The sequence below is a fragment of the Aedes aegypti genome, chromosome 3 (assembly GCF_002204515.2).
Source record: "Aedes aegypti strain LVP_AGWG chromosome 3, AaegL5.0 Primary Assembly, whole genome shotgun sequence".
NCBI classification, from domain to species: Eukaryota; Metazoa; Arthropoda; class Insecta; order Diptera; family Culicidae; genus Aedes; species Aedes aegypti.
Window position 1 is genome coordinate 299,989,652 of NC_035109.1, and position 24,176 is coordinate 300,013,827.

At 34.5% G+C, this 24,176-nt stretch overlaps 1 protein-coding gene across 2 annotated transcripts in view; it reads left to right on the top strand.

Moving 5' to 3' along the window:
* Window positions 1–206: 206 nt before the first annotated feature.
* Window positions 207–24,176, top strand: part of LOC5574260 (glutenin, high molecular weight subunit DX5) — a 191,512-nt gene continuing 167,542 nt past the window's right edge. For both annotated transcript variants that reach the window (XM_021850085.1, XM_021850086.1), the window contains exon 1: window positions 207–1,185. In XM_021850085.1, coding sequence (XP_021705777.1) covers window positions 1,141–1,185 — 45 coding nt within the window. In that variant the 5' untranslated portion in view covers window positions 207–1,140. The remainder of the gene's footprint in view (window positions 1,186–24,176) is intronic.

A 24,176-nucleotide genomic window follows, 5' to 3' on the forward strand; every position in this document is an offset into this window, starting at 1 on the left:
ACCGTTAAAAAACAAACATTTTTCAGCTGTTTGTTTTGATTTCGGTTGTTCAATAACGGGCTGCTGCGCAGGAAGGCGTCGCGACGCCTGTTTGCGGAGATTTTGTTGAGACGCGATCACGCGGAACATCAATTTTGCGTGAGAGCCATCGATCGTCTACGCGTCGAGTGTGTTGTGCGCCTCGCCGATGAAGTGCCACATTTAAAGTGAAGTTTTCGCCAATGCGCGGACCAGTCATTCGCAATCGCTCGACCCGTTTGGATTGCAATTTGGTGCTTTTAAGTTTTTTTTGGGTTAAGTTCTGGATGATCCTGTAGGATCTACAAGGACTTCGGGAAATAATTCCCTTCTGGAAGTGAAAAAAAATCAGTTTTCCGGTGAAACTGTATTCTTGAAAGACACTTGTTCGATTATGATTCCACAGTGTGACTGATGTGATCAAAAGCCGGATCTTCAATCAATGGCAAGTGGCGGCGCGCCATTCGAAGTGCACATCCATCGATACTCCTCCGACGTGGCTCGAAATGCCGCACTGTAGTGGGCGCTCTGAACTGTTGATGTTTGTCACTGTTTGCCCTTAGAATTGACGCTAGAAGAGGCACTGCGAATGTCTATCGTCGTCGTCGAGCGATCGTACCCTATAGTTCATCCCATTCCATTTTAGTATTTATGTAATTCGCTTATTTATTTGTTTAACGATAGCTCGCATTTAGAATAGAAGTTAAACAGCGCATTAGTGCACGCCACTCTGACAACAATAGCGCAAAAGGTTCGCGAAGATCGGTGCACTTCCTTTGTTCGTTTCAAGAATCCGTGGATGTGATCATACGTATAGAACGCGTTGAGTAAGGAAAAGCTAAATCCAGCAAAGCAATATCAATTGCTTGTAGGCATTAGAACTGAATAGGAACTCTAGTCGCACCTAGTGTCACCGGTTTGTGCATGTGTGTGTGGTGTTAATGAATAGGTAAACAATTGTTACTCGCGCAGCATCATCATCTTCATCAACGAACGAAAACACCACCTTCGTACTGTGCAGTAGAAGAGATTTGTCTACTCCTCTGCATGCGAGGTACAACTAATCAACGCGACGAGCAAGTGAATAGCATTATTCATACTTAAGAGCCAGAAGAAAAAAAAATGCTGCTGACAGCGATGGGAAATCTGCCGATGCTGCTTTTGGTGGTAAGTACTGATCATATAGAATGCTTCCCGACCAAACGGAAGAAACAAGATTATAACAGAATGTGTTCCCCTGATATGATGTTTTTATATCACCAGTTGTTATAAAACATGTACCGTTAGTAGTTAAAATAACAAAAATTCTAACAAAATTTGCACCAATCAAAACAAAAATTTAACAAACCTCATTATAATTATAACAAAATTATTACAGAATGTGTTGCAAGGATGTTACAAAACAACAGAATTATTGCAAATCATGTTACTGTTTATGACATCGGATTTTATTTGCAACAAACTTATAAAAGAGATGTCAAAAATATAACAAATGTTGTTATAAATGTGTTACAGAAAATATAACAAATTGAGAACAAAGCCATTCTAATAACAAAATTATATCAACTTTTGTTATTTTTAACAGCTTCTGATAGGAATGTGTTATAATTTTGTTATGTGGTTCTGGTCGGGTTAGGAACACAGTTAAGACCCCGCGTAAGTGATACACCTTTTGAAGGGTGAGCCGACGACACATCACATTGTTGAGCTTTAGTCGTGAAGGGAAAAGCCTGAGATTGATGGGGTTCTGCTTGGCGTGTTTGATTGTTTGGAAATTTGTCAGTGGGTGAATCTAGACAGCACTGCTGAACGATGCATTAGATTTCACGATGTTTCCGTCACAAAATTTAGAAGGCTAACACACCGTACAAGCTTAGAGTTTGTCTCACGTGATATTCACCTTATTTGAAAGTTCATAACGGGTTCTAATTTTGAAAAACAATTTATTTCTGTTTGTAAAAGCTATGTTGACTATGACTGTAATATATTGCTCATAGGATTTGTTAGTTTAGATTTTAATTTAACGTATTACAGTAACGAATATAAAATGTTTTACTTCACTTTACGCCATGGAAATACACAGATCTACGAAAACCCATCAATTCAATTAAAAACTAATGGTTTACGATTTTTCATCCCGGAAAATTGTACAATTTTGTAAAATAATTTTATTCTATTGTTCTAACTATTTCTACCTTGAAAATATATCCAATATATTGATCAAAATTGTATATCTGGGTAAGTTTGTTTCTGAAATGTTTAATTTTTTTATTCGATGAATTCGAAGTTTTTTTTACAGATAAGATGAACATCAGAGCGCTATAAATTTAGATTTTTTGTAAGGAAAGTGATCAATGTGTATATTGTTTTTCTGGCCCGTACAGTACAGTACCCTTTGCAATATTTAGTACAATCTGTACTAATTATTATATGGCATATATTGAAAATTTGGAAGTTCACAAAAATAGCAAAGCTGTGGTAAAGATCTCACTATTCAAAGAATTTATCAACAGTCTGCAAATGATAAATCTGCCAGAATCTTTTATGAAACTCAATAGGTTTCTATCAACGATCTTGCAAGCAGATCTACTAATTATCTTAAAACAAATCCAACCGAAAGATTCTTAAAAAGATTAGATTAAAATCCCTTCAGGAATGCCTCCAGAATTTTCGCCAAGGATTCCTACATGGTTTTTTTTTAAATGTTTCTCGACATAATTACCCATAGACTATTCCGAAAAAAAAATCAAAAGGTATTTCAAATTTCTGTAGTAAGTTCTTAACGAAGCATTTAGGTATTTTACAACCCCTCCAAGAATTCTTCCAGAGGATTATTAATAAGATCCATCGAGAATTTCTATAACTTTTAAAAATCGTAATAGTTTATTGTAAAGATTTCTCTGAAAATTTCGTTCAAAATTAAACAAAAATTATTATTTTCATAATGCCCCAGAACTATGCTTAAAAATCACACTGAAATTTTTTGATTGGTTTCTCCAAGTAGCCGTCTTCGAATTTTACTAATTAAGATAATCTTGCATAAGAATTACTTCTTCCAGGAATTTGAATCAAAGTTCCGCTGGGACTATTTTTGGATATTTATGAAGGAAATGTTTTCTTCAATTCCTGTCAAAGCTTTCATTTCTGTTTTTTTTCTCACACATTTTGTTATTTCTAAAAACTTTACTTCTCCGGATAATTATTCAAGGAATCTGCCATGAACATAAATATGATTCCTCCAAAAATCGTTCAGAAAAGCCTTTTGGTTTTTTTCTAAATCTCAAGGATATGCAGCCTAGGACACATCGAAGAATACTACTAAAGGTATCTCTTAAATTTTTCTGAAAATTCTTGCAAAATTTCCTCATATTTTACTCTAATACAATTCTGCCGAATATTCCTGAGTTCCTATTGATCATTAAATTCAATCTTGCCATGAAACGGAATGTGATGATTTCATACAGTTTTTCTAGAATTCCTTTAGATTTTTTCCACCAACATTCATTCTAGGAAAAACTTTTGATTTTTTTCAGGCATCTCTTTTTCTCTAGCAAGGGGTTGCCTTGGAATTTTTTTTCAGGATTAGTTCTTAGTTTACCCTCTGGATAATTTGCTTTGCCTCAATAGATGTTATGAAGTATTTCCTCTTGAATTTCTTTGGGAATTAAACTCGTATTTTATTTTTCCTAAGATTGATTCAAGAATACATTCAATGTATTTTCTAGAATTATTTAAATATTTTCTATTTCTCCTTAGACATCACTCATGGTAATTTTCCTATTACTCTGAAATAAATTTTCTATTTAGGTTTTTTCCATCTATCTCATTCCTGAGCAATTTCTCTCAATGAAATCCACACATTCCTTTAGAAGCTCCTTCAAAATTATAATATTAAATTCCACAGTAACTCTTCTTGTAATCCCTTTAAGTATAGTTTGAAACAATTTTACCAGATTTGCATCCAGAGATGTCTACATATTTTTTTTTTTTGCAATAATGCAACGAATATACATCCAAGTGTTTCTTAAGGAATTCCTTCTTACTCCTCTAAGGATTTCACTGGGAGTTTTTTTTATAGCTTGCAGAAGCTTATGGAATCAAAGAAAAAAATTTGAATTCTGCAGTTGGTTCTTTGGTTTTGCCAAAGGAATATATGGATAAATATTAACCTGAAATAAGAATTTAGTGATGTCTTGAAAAATTCTCTGCAATTATTCCTAATACATGAATGGAAGACTTCCTGTTTGAATATTTGGAGGAGTGCTGAGATAAATCATTAATTTGGTCCTAGGGAAACTACAATATTGATTCCCAGACCAATCAATACCTACGATATGTTTTATAGATGTAGTTCCTATTTAAAATCAAAGTACAGTGAATCCACAATTAAGAATCACCCACAATTTATGAATCAGCTGCCTTTACAGGACAAAATTACAGTAAAAAATAGCACAAAACATCACGGAAACATTTTCGCTTATAATTTATTTTGAGTAAAATTGTTTACGTGATGTTTTGTGCTGATTTTTGTTGTTATTTTGTCATTTAAAGTCAGCTGATTCATAAATTGCGGACGATTCTTAATTGTGGATCCACTGTATATCATTTGGCCTACTTCTGATTGAATTCTGAAAATATTTTTTTTCGAAAGAACTCGTAGAAGTTCCAGAATTCTCTATAACATTTTTCGGAGAACTATTCGAGAATTCCTCAAGAAATGCGGGGGGAAGAATCTTGAAATGATTTCATATATTGAGTTCTTGAAAAAATATATGAAGGATTCCCCAATTTCCTGGAAAAAATTGTACTTGAATCACCATATGATATGTCTATGCCTTACCTAGGGTAATTTTATTTGTTTTATTTGTATTTTGTATTGTGCCAGGAAGAAAGTCTGAAAAAATATAGAGTAAAGTGGGGCAAAAGTTCGAGTGGGGCAAGAGTTTCTTTTTAAGATTTCTAGCTCAATTCAAAACAAAACTTATAAATGTCATGGTGGTTCGAATGCTTTTCAAGTAAGGGACTTTCGCTCCAAATATCATAAAAATTGATTGAGATTTGGAAAAGTAATGGCTATTTGTCGTTTTTTTTACGTGAAGATTGTAATTTTTAGTCAAACTTTCGATGCATGAAACCAAATGAAGATAAAATTTTTACAATATTTTATATAAGGACGTTTTTAGGCCTATTGTCAGGATGCTTTGAGGTGTATTAGTTTTTGCATGAATGCTTGGAAACAATTTTTGGCCCATAGTGGGGAAAACAGTTCGAATCAGAGGGGCAAAAGTTCGACTCATTTATAAACTCATGGAAACATTTGCAAATTTCCTGGAATCCACATATTATCTTCAAATTTAGCAAAATTCCTGATAGTGCGAAAAATGTTACCAAAATTTCACATTTCCACTTAGTTTTGCGAAAAACTGCTATTTTTGGGTATATTACAATTAGCACTGTTTTGGGCAATTTTTTGATGAAAACTTTGTGTGTATTTTTCGGCAAACATAAGTCATAAAAGTATCGATATTTTGTGTTTTAGCCAGCGAACTTTTGCCCTACATTAGATTCGAACTCTTGCCCCACCGGTGGGGCAAAAGTTCGTTTAAGACAATTAATTTTTAAACTGTTATAAATAAAAATGGGTAAATATTTTGATACAAGTTTGTTCAGCAAAATTATAGCCAATATATTGCATGTTCACTGTATGGTATTTGTTTTGTTTCATCTACTATTGTTTTCCTGGAAACTTTGGTTATACTACTAAGGTCGAACTTTTGCCCCACCTTATTCTAAGGGAAGTATATCTAAAATTTTTAAACAAGTTACAATTATTGGAGGTATTCTTTTTTAGAAGCCTATAAGGTATTTATGGATTAATTAAGATAAAGACAAAAAAATAGAAAAATTACTTCAAAGAACTCCTAGAGCAATTTCTTAGGGAAACCCTTCCTAAGGCAAAACTTGAAGATGTCTCTAGTGCAATTCCTAATTGAATGCGTGAAAAAGTCTTAAAATTATTGCTAAGTAGTTTCTCTTAGAATTGTTCAGAGTACCCAAATCAAAATGAGTTTGGTGTAAAATCTTTAAGAAAATCAGAAACATAATTTGTAAAATTTATGTATGAATCTTTAAGAAGAATGAATGAAAGAAATTCTTTAAAAAATATGCAAAAGAATTCATTTTAACAAATACATGAATGAATCCCCTTATAGGGTGTCCCAGAAAGTATGGGCACGACTTCACCATTCTGCCATTTCAAGACTAGAGAAGATAAAAATCTGGTTTTTACACATTTGATTACTGTACCCAACAATGTAGATTGTGATTTTTTACTAAATAATTTAATTATTAATGTGGTGATTGCGGAACATTTCTTGAAGCATTTCTTATCAGTCTTGCACAAATCGCATTTTTTTTGAGCGACTTTGTTTTACAAAAATTGTTCTACGTCAGAAAGTGCGTATAATAAAAATCTGAAAAAAAAATATTTATCAGCGACGATATGATAATTGAACGGACTAAGAATGGTACACAAATTATGTCATGTTAAATTTCAAATTTCAAGTTTCGCTCCCCCCACTTTGTCACGTTTTTTGTGTCCTCCGAAGATTTTGTAAGGCTTGTCACGCTTGGTTCGAGTCCAGAGCTATGTTGGACGCTCTTTCCTGGTTGTCGACTCACCATTTTGCAACCCCGCGTGACGTAATTTGTGCATGACTCCCTATCACTTATTCAATGTTGCTGAACAGCGATCGGAAACACGAGGCACGATGAATTTTCCTAGTCATCAAAACAAAATCTGCGAATGAACCCGAACAATCGTTCGGGTGGTTTATTCGTTCGTGTTTCATTTTCAGATTGCTGTTTCTCCCGACGTTATAATCGGATGATTTTCCATCGCTTGGTAATGTGAGCGGTACGATCCACGCTGCCTGCTCTTCGCGAAGAATAGGGAAATATTCACTTCGATCATATTCATGCGGGCTCGCAGAAGTCATCATCGATCATTCGATCATCTGCATGCGCGACCAGCAGAATGTTTGCTGGACTTTCGAGAAGGAGCAACCTTGCAATGAATCGCAGGAATGAACAGCGCGTGGATAAGTTAATCCTACGAGTGGATGTGCTTTGCGAGCAACTTATCGGTGTGTTCATTTTGCTTCTTCGGCGTTGCATCCGTTCGCTTTTTGCGATGCTCTTCGTGGGGCAAAAAAGAAAAATGAATTTTGGCGAATGTTGGATCGCGAAGATGCGTAGATTATCGTTCGCGAAGAAGATCCATCGCAACACTGCACTTATTTAAATTTAAATTTTAAACCCAAGCATGTAAAATTTATATTGGAACTAAAAATCCGATTCTAGCCGTGGTCAATTTGAAAATGGTCAAAAAACAAAAATGTAGGATAATAAATCTTCGAGCTGTTTAGTAGAATACCTATAAGTAGATGAAAAAAACGAATTTAGTACTAAACCATTCAATTCCACTAGAGTTTGTATCCTTTGACAGATACGCGTATTTCGACCTCAACTGTAAGGCGGTCTTCAGTGTCGTGTACTAGACTCGACTTCAAGTACTAAATTCGTTTTTTCATCTACTTAAAAATGTAAGATTTACCAATAAATCATGTTAAATTAAAGTTGCTTATCCAAGAGAATAGGGATTAACCTTTCGTAAATCTGAAATGTATTGTTTTTAATAATATTCAAAATACCCGAAGAGTTATAATTTCGTGATGTTGTCTTTTGTGGAAATAAAAATACGAGATTTTCGAAATTTTACCATTTGTTCGAATGTTCTCTAACAAAGCCAAATGAAATTTCGAACAAAATTTTTGTAAAACATCATTGATACAATGTACTTGAACTCACCACGGCTTAAGATTTTGATAAAAATATATTTTGCTAGTTATTTTTCAACAAAAGCAAAATGTAGGGTCTGTGCTGAACAGGTAAGAATTATTTTTCTAAAATCAAAATTTCGTTTGGATTGAAAATTTTTATTATTAAATCAAGCAAATATATCACAGATGCTGTATTTCAACCATATAGAAAAATACAAAAACATAAAAATATTAGATTGTCTGGAAAAGTACTATGATTTTAATTATCAAAGCCGTGCCCATAATTTCTGGGACATCCTGTAATTTCTCATTAAGTTATTTGCTAGAACTCTGGAAGGAATTAATGAAGGATTTCCTGTTTTGTATGTTTTGAAGAAATTTTTGGCAAGATTGCAAAGATGCTTCCAAAAATACCTTGAGATACTTGTTGAAGGAATTGAAAGTATTTAGAGGAACGATTCCTGAATATAAGTTCTGGAGTGGTTGTTCTCAAAAACTCATTGAAGATCGAAAAAAGAATCGTCTAGAGGAATCCCAGGGGATTTTATCAAATTTGTTGGTGTATTCTTGAAAGAATTCCTTAGGGAAGTCGTTTCATGATGACTTGTCAGATCTTTGGTATGAGCTTCCGAGTTCCATAATAGTGGTTTGGCAGATTCCTCTCAACATATAGTGCAAACTGTTGATAAAATCTTTGAATGATTTCTTGTGAGATCTTTGATGGACGCCTGAATTGTTTCAACGAACCCAACGGCCAGTGAGAAACGTTGCAACGTAAAATTTTCTGGTTGATTTCTGGAAAAATCTACTAGCCAACAAGTTTACCACGACGCAATGATATATACATATGAAGGCTGAAATCAATATTTGGAAAATTCATACAAACCATTGTACGGCCCTGCCCTGCCCCCCTTTGATGCATTTGAAGTAAATGTTGACTAAAGTGATCGAAATATGAGTCAAAACGGTATATACATATTCTGGCTATTCGAAAATTATGACTTTTAAAGAAAAAATATTTATAATCATATCATACCCACATATCAAGATTAACATTATATATTCAGAACCAATGAAGCTGTAGGAAATATAATAAAGAAAAGCATTACGGAAGATTTTCAGCTCCTAATTTTATGAATTTTGAGTTATTAAAGATCAGATGAATAATTTCCATAAAGATGTAATTTTAATGTTTTCACTTATTGAAAATTATATTTTTGGACAATAATAGCGATACATAATTGAAGAACAATGAATATGTTAAGATCACATTACAGGTACTCACTCTACTTTGCATGGGGTACATTACACATGAAATGTTTCAAAAACTGCTGTTCTACTTATGAGGCGTGATTTAATTAGCAGAAATTAAAAATACCCAAATGTCCTAATGTTTGGTGAGTTCAATTAATAACACAGCGTAACGAAAATAACATTTTTGTGTGTTTCTAGAAGATTTCGGGTTGCTGTATCTGAGACCATTCTCAGAAATGTTCCAGCACATCACAATTTTTAGCTATAAGTTGCCAAAGTTTTGTAAAACACTACTGTTTTCAATGATGTTTACATGAAATTTAAAGTTTGATTTATCATTTTTTTTTGTGATCTAATCCACCAAGCATGCAATAGATGACTGTAACTTTCATCAAAAATATAATTTGGTTGAAATTGCACGATTAAATTTTGATTAAATTGATTTTTCCTACATGCCTGCAGTCTCCATATAAAATTATTCTTTTCTGTTATATGTATAGCAAAAAAAGAAACTTTTCGAAACTTTGAAAATATAACTTTTGAGCATCAAAAGTATCAGAGCAATTCTCGCTCAAATCAGGCCGCCATAGGCACCCATAGTTAGAATTCCAATTTTATGTCACTGATCGCTAGTTTTCGATAAAACTTAAGGGTGGTCCTTTCTGTTTTCTCAAATTGGTGGACTCCTCGTACGCCAAATCGTATAACATGATTTAGAAAATCGTTCATATCATAGGGTAAATACCTTTGCTCATCTAGTTTTTGTAGCCTATCTTACGCAATTTTCCCTTAGCTTTCTGATGGTGATCTCAGAATTCAAAACAAGCGGTGCGCTAATGGCGAAAATACGATCTTTCTAACAAAATTCAAGATGTTGTTTTTTTGGCTTTTTCGCAAACTGTTCAGCTAGCTGGCATACGAGGGGTCCACCAGTTTGAGAAAACAGAAAGGACCACCCTTAAGTTTTATCGAAAACTAGCGATCAGTGACATAAAATTGGAATTCTAACGATGGGTGCCGATGGCGGTCTGATTTCAGCGAGAATTGCTTATCATGAACTTTGTTGATAATAATTGTTGTGCACATGAATATTGAATTTATTGTGGCAAATTAAACGAATAAATTGCCATACAAGCTGACAAACTTGTTTGCAAGTTGATTGAAATAATCAAATTTCGCATTTTCAACAGTCAATATCTCAAAAACTAGACGTGCTATGATATTTTTGAAAACAGCAACAACCCTTTATTCAGTAAATAACGGTATTTTGTTGCTTGAGACAAAACATGTGCCGCAGTGTAATATGACTTTTCCGTGCTTTTTATAAGCAGTCCGAAACTTGAATCAAAATGACCAGAATATGAAGCAATAGTAAGGTGACGTCCGGAATAAGAATTGAGAAAAGGGCGCACATTTTCATTTATTCAATGTATTTCAAATAGCGGAATCAAATTATTTGTAAGGTGTTCTTAAAGCTTTTTATCATAACACATGTTTCAGTGCCATGATGAAACTATATAAGATACCGTTTTGATTCTTATTACGGACACTTAAGGCCTAAGTGGACTGATCAAAAAGCATATAAAATAAATCAGTTTGTATGATTCTTCCGCATTATCGAGCCTTGAAAACACTTATCTTTTGAATGATGGGCGAAGATTTTGATTCCGCAACGTGAATAATTTTGAATAAATACAAATGTGTGGACTTTCCACGATTCTTATTCCGGGCGCTTCCTTACTTTTGCCTTGAATTCCGGACACTTTGATTCAAATTCCGGACAGCTCATGAAAACCGTAAATCGAGAAGTCAAATTATTAATTGAAATCGCTAAACCACTAAACAGACGTTTAATGCAGTTGGGAAATGTTAATTTTTATAGATATTGATGAAAAATGCTTATTAAAACAAGCTACAAAAAAGTGAACTTTTGAACGGCAGAAATTGAAACATTTCGTCTGAAATGTTTCCCATACAAAGAAGAGTGTCCGGAATTAAAAGCTGTCCGTAATAGGAACCAAAACAGTATGTTAAATTTCCTGGCTGACGATTATCGAAAGCTCTATTTTGAATGCCTATCTATTCACAGTTTCCATCGACTCGCTTCTCATAGGGCACATTTTAACTTATCCTGTGCTACTATCTACGTACGTTGTCTCATAACTCAATTCAGCATTCTGAAACCCCAATCAAATTTAATAACTATCATTCAACGACATCTAAGCCAGATAAACGACGTTAATCGTCGAACACCTTTAACAACCATCATCGAACCATTAAGTTACTTGATCGCTCAGTCAAAGAAGACCGGAATGCATCATTTTTGTTAGTTTATTAGCACTGATGCGAGTTTGGCATCGAGCTTAGTCGATTATTTGTATATAATTTATCTCGCAAATGATTTCCCGATGAAATCATCTTAAAAACTGAATGCTGCATCTGAATGTCATATTTGTATTCTACACATGTTTGTGTTTGGACAACTTGATCAACCAATTTTTGTTCTGCAGTAACGAACCTCGTCGTCGTCTCCACAGCCCCTATCGGTAAATGTCATTCGGCGACCTGTTGACCTCACCAAAAAACAATACCGCAATCTACTATGCGCTGCTGAGACCAGCACCGACCGCACATAGGGGGACCTGGGGTAAAACGCACTATTTAAGAAAGATGTGTCAGAATGAAGACAAAATAATGTGTAAGTAGTGTTTCAATATGCGAATCTATTTGGTTTATGTTTAGTCCGAATTTTTAGGGTAATTATAGTAGAGTTTTAGAAAATTAAAATCACGAATTTTGGATGATTTTCGCTTACAAGCTGATACCATTGTGCATCACAAAGATGGTAAAGACTTCAAATGAGCAAGTTTACGTAATTATAGTTCATTTAAAAAAAATCGTTCTATCCGGTTCGACCACCAATAGAGTACGGATTGCTCCAATCGAGAGCTCAATGGAAAGTGTTATGGGAAGTAGTGTTATTTCGTCAAATTATCTCTGAGAAGTTTACAAGGTGCGTTTTGCCCCGACAGTGTATATTCCCCTAGGCACCCCTAGCGAACCCCGTATCACATTTCGGCGGGTTGCAGTCACTCTGCCATCATCCATCAGCTGCCGTCATCCTCAGGCCGTTTAGCTCGACGATCATCTAGCTTTAGTGTGCAGATTCCAACGAACTGCACCAACGGGTATCGTTCGTTTTGGCAGAAGGTACACTCCCGTGTAAAAGTTTTGGGTCAAACCCAAAAAAATATGCAAAAATGTGTTGCCCTTATCTATGTGATTACACGTTTAATTGAAACTCTTTATAGCTTTTACGGAGGGCAATGATTCAATCTTACTTCGTGGGTATTTGAAGTTAAAAATCGGATTTTGTTTATTAAATTTTTACACGAAGTTGTAACATTTGAAATAAAATTACACTGACAAAACAAAATTCTCTATGAAATGATCAAAATTTTAAATCAATGTGGTAATAGAACTCTAATCCTATATTTTTTGAAGAGCATTTGTAAAATTTTGTCGGAAAAAAATCCTAAAACTACTTAAAGTTGATAAAATTCAAATCATAGTGTTTCCACCAAAAACTTGCAAATAAAATTTAAAGAATGTCAATCAATTGCTGTGAAGATTATTCTAATAAGCAATATTAAACACATTTTTCGGTAGAAATAACTACGAAGTAAGGTAAAATCATTGCCTTTCGAATGTATGTTCTTTAAAGGTGTTCCCAAACTTTCGCTAGGGAGTGTGGTAGAGATATCTATACTACTATCAAGCAAACAAATTTCACAGCCGGTTTCCATCCATTGACCGACTATTTAATCATTTCACGGGCAGCGTAGCTAAACAGGCGCGAAAGCCCGCTGCTCTCCCGCAGTCTGGTATCGATCGATGAGCCGGTGCTGCGGCCGATGAATGTTGGAAGCTTGCTCACCGCATAGACAGTTTCGGGTTGATTACATAATTATCTACTGATGCCACCGCCAACACCGCTACTATCACGGTGATCACGGATAGGAGATAGTTTAAAAATATCATTTGCTCATCACGTAGATAAACATCACAAATTGATGTTGATTGTAAATTGGCAAGCAATTATATCCTGGTTGTTTTGTTTGTGTTTCAATCAATCAAATACCAATTGAGCTAAACATCCATGATACGCATTTGCAATACATTCAATTCTTCCATATTCACTGATGCCTTGAGGAAACTGAGAAGGTGGACTGCGACTTTAAACAACCATCATGATGACAGAAACCACATCTAAATTTTGACCTCCACACATAACAGAGTGGTATGAAGTTAGTGGCGAATCACGTTTTGAACGGTTTTTTGATAAACCATGAGTGACTTACACTTTTAAAAGGGATCACTGGTATCACCAATGGATGTTACTACTTACTTGATACTTAATGGACCCCCATCCGCTAAGATGAATCTACGCCGAATATACGAGTCTTCTCCACTGAACCAATCGCTTCCAGTCGTCCTGAATGTCCCTAAGTCGTCCTCAACTGCAAAAGGTCATCGTTTATGGCCTACCACGACGGAGGCTGCGTCGTCCGTGTACTCTGGTGAATATTATCTTTGTTTGTACTTCTTCCGCCATACGGGTAACTTGACCAGCCCAACGCAGCCTGCCGTATTTTATACGCTTGAAAATTTTCACCTCTTTATACACTTGGTATATACAACCCGTGATTCAGATGCCATTTTCTAACTTACCGCCGAGTATTGTTGGCAGAACTTTACGTTCAAATCCCTAAAGCTCTCCGGTCGACTTCCTTCAATGCCCACAACTCATAGTTTATAATATTGCACAATCTAAATGAAATTGTTATCATCAATATGTCCGAAATTCGTGATTGTTTATGTTTTCATGATCAGATTGGCAAATATAAATTGAAGTCTTTATTTTGACATCGTTGGTGGTCTTCAAACACTTAACACAGAATTCGTCATACAGTGTAACTCATAGGTTTTCAATCTTCTTGGATGCGCGACCCACTTGGCCATCAGGTTTGTTTCTCGTGACCATCCATACATACATCAAATATAGGAGGATCAGAATGTCTATGTAAAAGAAATTTTGTCACATCTTTCACAGGAAATATTTTTTTCTATTGAATAGTATATTGCCAATGTGTATTTATTTTTTGCACAACATATCAACCAACTACATTGCTTGATTTTGTTGATACTTCATCATTGTTTTTTTGGCTCAGCGATGAAAATTAATATTAAAAAAAGGGAAATTTCTGAATAAATAATTAAATTCTATTGGCAATGACTTTCCTTACATTCTCTAGTTTATTCAATTGTTGAATAAAGTATAATTTTGTACCAATTGATTCCAAAACCCCCTACTAGACAAAAATATAATAAAATTTTATCAGAATGTGATATGCATATCATATTATGATATAATTTTGTTAGGCTCCGTTATCCACAGAACATAATAAATATAAAAATATAACATAATGTGTTTTATTTCCCTTTAAGATTTTTTTTTGTTCATTTTTAACAACTTTATAACAAAATTAAATAGATACTTATGCATTTCGATAATATACAATATTATCGTATATCGAACAGAATTATAATTTTGATACTTGGTATCAAACATTATAACTTGGTTTGATATGTTTTTGATAGAATTTTAACACATTTTGTTATGTTTATGTTACACTTTTTGTTATAATTTTAGTTATTTTAACAACATCCTGCATCAAGTTTGTAACAACCTATGTTCGAAAAAAACCTTATAACATAAGAACATGTGCTGATATAATTTTGTTATGTACCCTTAGTCGGGAAGCCTGATGCCATCAGAAAGATTCAAATGAAATGTAAAAACGAATGTCATCTTAAGAAATTCTTGGCTTCAGACTCATTATATCAAACGACTATTATGCCAAATGACTATTATGCCAACCGACCATTATGCCAAACGATTTTATGCCAAATGACCATTATGCCGAATGACTTTATACCAAACGGCTTTATGCCAAAGATCTACCACATTTTGAATCTGTTGCTTTCCCCTTACAAGAGAATACTTGGAAACATGCCGTCTAATTTTATCAAACATGCAATATTTTTATGATTAGAGCTTTTAAAACGACAACTATGGGGTGAGCTTCGTCACAGGACTTGTGTTGAACTTTTACCCATTCAAAATTTTTGAAGGGAGTTACATCTGAAGCGCTTAAGACCCTAACATATTTCGAAACCGTGCACAGCACAGTGGTTTAAAACTCAAAAAACACGATCATCAGCTTTTTCAGTATCAAAGAGTGAAAATATTGCCATACTATATTCGGCAAAGTTAATGCATATGTTAAGCAGCAACTTTTGACATTTACAAATATTTGACTAATTTACTCATAAGTTATATAAAATTTTTATTTTCTCTGTTTGTCGTTGAAAACATTTGGTGTCGTCGACAAAGTTGTTGGAATTGTTAAATGAAGAAAAGTTGTCGAAGACACTTTAACTCTATCTATTAAAATAAACGATGTATAGCGATTTTCATATAAAAACCACTTCAAAAGTACAAATATTCACTTAACTTTTTTCGTAGCGATTTTCATGGCTTACAATGTTCTAGGACTATGTTTATATTTTCAAAATACAAAACTTTGCTGAACATACCAAGACAATATCTTTATTTTCTATGAGTTATAAGCATTTTATTGTGGGAAATTCACCTTTTTTACACTAATGTATCTCAAAAAGTTGCAAAAAGTTGCAAACAAAATTACATGCATTAGAAAGGCCAACATCTGTACTATGTTTTCCAAGTGGACTCATCCGTGTCTTCGCGTGTCTTTTGTCGACTTTGTCGACGACACCAAATGCTTTTAATGACAAACAGAGAAAATAAAAATTTTATATAACTTATGAGTAAATAAGTCAAAAATTTGTAAATGTCAAAAGTTGCTGCTTAACATATGCAGTAACTACGCCGAATATAGTATGGCAATATTTTCACTCTTTGATACTGAAAAAGCTGATGATCGTGTTTTTTGGGTTTTAAACCACTGTGCACAGTGGCGTATGACCGGACAAAACCTCAAAAATGCATGATCTCAAAATCATTTGTTAATATTTTCTATAGACTTCTGAGTGACGGTTTCGCAAAATTTGAGATTGATTTGTTTTGTTTTCGATTTTTGACAGCATCGTAAGTGCGGGAAAGTCAGCAAAATTGGACTGCTTCAAATTCATCAACTATGGTTCACCTAACAAACTTCAAACAACTGTTTCTCAACGAAATTATAACCGATTTAAGCTCAATAGGCTTCATTTGAAGGCGTAGTCTAAAGCCTTATACTTGGATATAATAATATCAATTTCTACACATCAAATGGTTATTTGTTGAAAAAAATGTTATTTCTTCAAAATTTTTAAAAAAATTCAAAATTTCGTCCGTTTTATGTGAAGCGTTTCGAGAAAATGAGTCACTCACTATGAGGTAGCAAATCATCCATACTTTCTAACGTGCAATAATTTTTCTTGCCTCTCTTTGCCCCTATAGGTGTAAATTCCATTTTCATTTTTATTATAATTTATCTATTTCATCATTCAAATCTGTATAAAGTGTCATAAATCGTTTAAAACTTCACTGAAATTACTATAAGGAACTTAAATATGTATCTCTAGTTCTGATTTATACACAAGTTTCAACATAATAACCAATTTTTTTTGGAATTAAAGCCTTTTTGTTGGATTGAATGAACAAACTTAATTTTGACGAATTTCACTACAAAATCGAATTTATAATTTGACAGTTATTTCCAACGGGATGATATCTGGTATCCAAGATAGTTAATATATTACCATTATCAAGCGATTTGGGACATATTTGAGGTTTTGTCCGACCTTTGTATGAAGGTCGCCACTGTGCCGTGGTTAAGATTGCATTTAAGTGTTTAAATGTGGTATGGGGCTCTTTTTTTTTGCGGACAAATTCTGACGCTGTCTACAATATCTCTAATCCAAGGAACAAACTTGTTCTTAAGATAATCGTACACAGTATTTATTTTTTTATTTAGGTTTCGACAATTACTGAAAATCTGTAAGACACAAATGCTCCCAAAACCATGACTCTGGCAAAATATTTTACGGTGATCATCGAAAACACGTCCATCCTATGAGACGAAATAAACTAATATTTTCAACATCTAGATACAATTTTTGAAAGTGTAAAGTTTATCACCATAGTATACGAAAATAGTTATTTATTGAACAAGTTGAAAAATGATTATTTTTCCAGCACGAGCTGTACATTTATGCAATGAGGCTTGCCAACGCCAAGTTTGATAAATACAACGAGTGCTGAAAAAAAAGGAGTTTTTCGAGTTTTGCAACGAGTTGCATACAACATTTTTTGCAATTACGAAAAAAACTGTTTTATTGTATTGTTTCTATTTGCTCATACATATTTCGGAGATCCCACGTGGGCATACATCCATGCGTAGTATAAATTCAGAAATTTTCAATCACGTAGGCTGTGAATGTCACTAATTGGCTCGCACTCATTGGTGTTATATAGGTCTATAGGTATTCTGTATTGGAGCAAAAACAACTTAGACACGAACAGACTCTGCTGCCTCATCTACAATCGCTGGACGATCGGAATACAAATCGCCTGCCTGTGTTGAATTCGGATCGCACGCAACGTATGTAGAACCAGAAGCTGTGGCAGGTAGATACTACGATATTTACTTGACGCCTCCCAAAATAGTACTAAAAAGTGCTCGAAAAGTTGAACTTTTCAGTACTGTTTCTTTAGATAGGAAAAGTAGGCCATAATGACGTTCGACTGTCGTCGAAAACCTTGTTTCATTGTAGGTGATATGAATGTACCGACAAACTTGTCCAGCAATAATGTTGTCCTTCTCTATAAAAACCTTTTGGAATCTTATGATTTTGTATGTTCAAATTCATCTGTCACACGTCGAGTAAGCAACAATATTCTTGATAATTTTATCAGCAAGAAAAATGACACGCCCAATGTTCGTCATGATACGATTTACACTGAAGTTAGCGACCATGTGATTGTTGTATCATCTTTCATGTTATCTTGTATAAAAGATCGTGTAACACTTACAAAAAAAGTTGTGAACAAACGCAAACTAGGGTTATGTTCAATAATTATTTGAACCAATTTGTTTGTTCTGATGATGTCAATTGTTCATTGTTATCCATAGTTAAAACATATAGTGAAATGTTGTCTCGTTGTACGACGGAAAAAGTTGAAATTCTAAATGTTAAGTCCAAATACTGTCCATGGCTCACTTTTGATCTTTGGCAACTTATAAAACTTAAAAATAAATATTTAAAAAAATTTAGAAACAATCCAAATGATCAACATTTGCAGGGAATTTTGAAACACCTAACCAAAAAAGTAGAAGTTTCAAAAAAGTCTTGTAAAACTGTGTACTACAAAAACTTGTTAGAATCTATTAGTAACTCTAAGTTGTGGAAAAAATTTAATGAAATCGAAACAAAAAAATATAATAAACTTACATGTCGATGGTATCCAAACAAATAATAACTTCGAAGCTTGTGAAGCGCTAAATGAGTATTTCTCAACTGTTGGAACTAAACTAGCTGATATCATTCCGAGACAAACAGACTTAAATCCTCTTGATAATATGCGTCACCTAAATCATTCTATTTTTCTAAAACATACAAATGTAAATGAAGTTTTTCTATATATAAAAGAGATAGATACTAAAAAAGTAATGGCCGTGATGATTTTCCAGCTAGTGTTTTGAAAAACAATATCCAAAAATTCTCAGATATTCTTTCAACAATGTTTAATCAAATAATATGCTCTGAGATCTACCCAAACTGCCTGAAGTTGGCCAAAATTGTACCAATTCATAAATCGGGTGACTTACACGATCCCTGTAATTATCGCCCAATATTCACTCTATCTGTGTTCAATAAAATATTTGAAAAATTGCTAGTTAACAGAATAACAGATTTTTATACCAAGTACGATGTTTTATACAAATGTCAGTACGGATTCAGAAAAGGCTGTAGTACATCAACCGCAATAGTAGAGCTAATAGATTTCCTTATTGATAAAATTGATTCCAAATGTGTTGTAGGAGGGCTTTTCATCGATTTAAAAAAGGCGTTCGATACGCTGGACCACAATATCCTTTTGAAAAAGCTAGAGTTGAATGGAATTAGGGGTATTGCGAATGATATCATTCGGAGCTATTTGAAAAGTAGGCAGCAGTTTGTAGCTATTGACAGTGTTAAAAGCTCTTTGGGTACAGTTAACGTCGGGGTAACACAAGGGAGCAATATAGGGCCTCTATTGTTCCTTACGTATATAAATGATATTGGTAATCTACCACTAATTGGTGTACCAAGATTGTTCGCAGATGACACATTCATTTTTTACCCTGATGCTGATAGTAATTCTGTAATCATCAGCATTGAACAGGACTTGCGAATCCTCATCCGCTATTTTAATACTAACTATTTATCCATAAACCTTTCTAAAACAAAATATATGCTGTTCCATAGCCCACGAAAAAAAACTTGAAAATCATGGTAATCCATGTTTTGGAATAGACACTATTGAGGAGGTGTCTACAATCAGGTATCTTGGCCTTCAGTTGGACTCAACACTGTCTTGGGAAAATCACATTAAAAGCGTAGAAAGTAAAGTTGCATCTCTTTGTGGTATGATGTACCGTGTGAGCTCCTTTGTTCCTCGTCACGCACTGATGAAATTTTATTACGGTTGTGTACATTCTCTTTTCCAATACCTCATAATTGCGTGGGGTCATGCTTGTAAATCTAAACTTAAAAAACTCCAAATCGATGTTTAAAAATCATATTTAAATTACCACTGCTCTATTCTACGGTCCATCTTTTTGCTAACACATTTCACAGTATCCTACTCATACGTTGTCTATGCGAACTGCAATCGTCTCTTTTTGTTTATGATATACTAAAAAACCAAAACTTGCATCATAATTTTGTTCTTACAACATCCAATCATGGTCAAGCTAATAGCTTAGTGCAATCGAGAGCAGTTTTAAACAAACAAAATTATCTTATTTCGGTCCTCTGAAATACAATTCCCTCCCGGAATACCTTAAACAGATAAATAATCGTGATATCTTCAAAACCAAATTGAAACAACATTATAAAGGTAACATTATTGCATATCTGCTGTAGCACAAATTCAACTATCCATTGCTATAAACATTACTTTCAATCACTCGAATTCTTAATTAGATTTATTTAATGCTTAAGCATATCAACGTCTCTTGTTCAGAAATGGATCCTTCAAAGAAAAGCTGATTTCCACTGGATCCTAGATATATTCACCTTCTTGTTTTTGCACCGCACCTCTGTATGGTAATTGTTTGTTTTTATTTCGCGTTTGTTAGTTTATTAGTCATTTAATTGTTAGTTGCGTCCACTACCAGGGAGCTCACAATGCGAGCTCTTTGGTGTGGGTGTAAAAAAAAAAAAATCTCATCTCGATGACAAGTAGAGCTACAAATTTCTCAGGAGCACATTAATGTACTGACGAGCCTCCAACCAAACCGTCTCTCAGCTCATCGGAATCTTAGCGTGCTCACGAAAATTCTGAAAGCGCGCACTAGGTGATGTGCTCTCGGGGAGACTCGTCTGAGATCGCATTTAGACACATCTCAAGAGAAACGAGGCGCACTAAAGTAGGTCTCACGATGTAAAGCGCGCCGTGTGCTAGCTAGCAATGAGGCTCCTGCACCTGAGGCTACAGCTCGTGCACAGTAACTCGAAAGAAAAGTTGGTTAATATGTAACGGAATTACAATTTTTTTTTACTTTTAGAAAACAACACGTTTAATATTTTTACCGGATTAGTATCGGGTGGTCATTACAAGAAAAAATATTATAGTCATAAAGTAAAAAAACATTTTTTTTCAACGAGTTCAGTATGTTTCATTTAAACTTCTTCGCACACTAAATCACTGAGGGAGCCGAAAGTTGGTCGGATTCCATTATTTCAGTATGTACGATAAAACCGTAAAACCGTACAACACGTTCGCGCAGTGCTTACTGTTTCGAAGCCATCTTCGATTGAACTTACAGCATCTGAGAAAAAAAAACATGCCACCCTTTTAAGGAAGTCCAGAGAGCAATTCTCTTGAGGAGAAAAAAAAAATATGATCTTCACCTAAAATACAGAAAATATCGAAATCATTCTTATTTTTTACTTAACGCAACGGGTGTTCTGTAAAAAATGAAAATGATTTCAATACCTTTCTGTAATTAAAGTTAAGAGCTTAGTTTTTTTTTCTCTCAAAGATAATTGCTCTCTGGACTTCCTAAAAATGTGTGGCATGTACCCTTTCGCTCAGGTCCTGATTAGATTTAGCATTAAAGAATTCGCACGAATTAGGTGGTACAGTCCTAGACCGTTGTATGAGGGTTGCCTCCTTCCCGTCCGTTATCAAAGTCGAAGGTTTGGGACCAACCTTTGAATCATAGACAAGATTGACGCATCCTCCAACAGTCGAGAGCTGTACTGGTCATGTCCTTGCGAATACTTAAGAAAGATGCAGAGAACTCTACGACCTTTCATAGGTGATACGGGATATTGTGGAATGTTAATAGGATGAGGAAGGCCATAGAATACGTTTGGTAGACGTATACGTACATATAACTAATATTTGGGCATTGGTTCATATTGGAACAAACTCATCGAATTCTGCATTTGAAACCTCTCTGCAAATAACCGTTAAATCGACCGTCCAAATAACAAGTTTGTGTAAACGATTCTAATCGAATGGATTGCAATTCGCAAACTATTTGCTACGAAAACTGAGAAAAAAAAAACAATCATTCTGGCGACGTGCGAAACGAACTCATTTGCTTGTGCTTTCGGACGCACACTCTTCGCTCGGGTCCTGATTAGATGAATACAAAAATATAATTAAAATTGCTCTACATGGCGATGTTAAGTAAAATAAATTTAGGAAGACGATCATTCAAAGCATCTAATTGAAGATGGACAAATAATTATGGAAAGAGTTATTTTCATTAGCATGAACCAAGTTACTGTTAGAAAACACACTTTCTAGCTGTGCAGACGTTCACGCAGTAAATCTTGCAGCAAATCCACCAAAGGATGTTAAATTTTATATTCTGAGCTTCATTGTCTGATAGTTTCTGATTTTTCTGATGTGAGCGTGCTTATTTTTGCTCTTGGTAGGTATTCATAATACATAAAATATACTTAATATTTTCTATATCTATTATTTTGCAGTTTGTCTGCTTGTTCTGCATCATGCTTTATCATAGGATATCGACATTATAGTTCGAAATTATAGTTTAAAATAACTTCAGCTAAAATTTATATTTTTTGTATTTGTGATTTTAAGGTAATGCAGTGCTAACAAACTCTTTAATAAGGGAAAAATGAATATGTGTATTGTGTACGCCATTCAAAACATCATGTTAAAATCTGAGCGAATTTTATATATGGGTTTTGGCCAGCTAGACTCGCCAAATACCCATGATTGCAACGATCAATCAAGAAAAGAGTGATACTAAACGAGAAACCGCAAAGCATTGCCAAGCCCACTGCCAGTTACTAATCGAAACACGAACGTCGACGAATCTCAACCACTCAACCGCAAGCTTATAAACCACAATAATGAATCTATTCTACGGTGATGATGACTACCGACAACCGTGACAGTTGGTTATAATGAATGAGCATCACTCTCGGCCACGCGCTCCATGCAATCATCGCGACAGGTACCCGATCAGAAGAAAATTGCTGCAGAATACCGAACTAAGGTATCCCATGCCAGATATGTTTCAATTCTTACAAAATGAATAAGGAACGAAAGAGCCCTGCATAAGATGTAAAACACCTCAAATGAAATATCGTGCATATTCTACCAACAGGTAACTGATAAATTGGGACAGTTATTGCACTATATTAATAATACATCATAAGTTTCCATACACACTTAGATTAAATTACTGGGGTCGGTAAAATTTTACTGGGTTTTGGAACTACCGAAAAAGTCAGTAAAATGACAACTGTCGCCACGCGTAATTGGAAAGCAAATTTCACCATGTTTTATTTTTTATCGATATATGATATAAAAAGAAAGCTCTCTGCAAAATGTCAGTGAAAAATCTCTATTTTTCGATTTCTGACATTTTTTTTTAGTTTACTGACTTTTTTCGGTAGTTCCAAAACCCAGTTATTTTTACCGAACAGATTGAGTGTGTATAGAATCATTTTTTTCAATAGCACTTCAATTTCTGAAGCATTCCTCAATAGCTTTCGAATACATCAATGAGGTATTTTTAATTGTTTTAATAAATATTTTCAATTCCATAATAATACCAAATTGAGGTGTGGGCATTACCTGGACAACTGAACAATACCTAATTAAGGTATAATACCAAATTATGATATGTATAGAGAGGTACGAGTTATTCGTTCCTGATCGGGTAGTGATAGGCAAATTACCTACAACCGCATTACTTACTACGCGGTGGTCAATGGATGCCCGTGTACTTGGCATTGCGTAGCAGAGTACGCACAGAGTGCGTTGGCGATGAACCGGCTTGGGGGCGGAGAAGTTGTAGCGATTAACATCTACAGACAACTCTCAGCTGGAGGCATCTACTATCCGATTTGATCAATGAATCATACGAGCCGCTGAGAGATGTTTACTGTCGACTTGAAGCCGGCGTGCAACTTTGTTTGTGATTATGAGATGTGTAGGACAAAATATTGAATGATCCAAGCTTAATAGATTAAAATATAACTCAAAAGAAATGATAACTATGTAAATTACACAGAAAAACTATTACATGTGGAATTTACATTACAAAACAAATTCAAATTCACATTACAAAACACGCAAATTTACATTACACAACATCATCTGAATTTATGCGAATTACTACTTAATCCATCTTGGATATTTACTCACGGCTGATAATGACGATAGCCGTGAGCTACGGAGGCGCATCATCTGTGGAAGTCGTATCTACTATGGGCTTC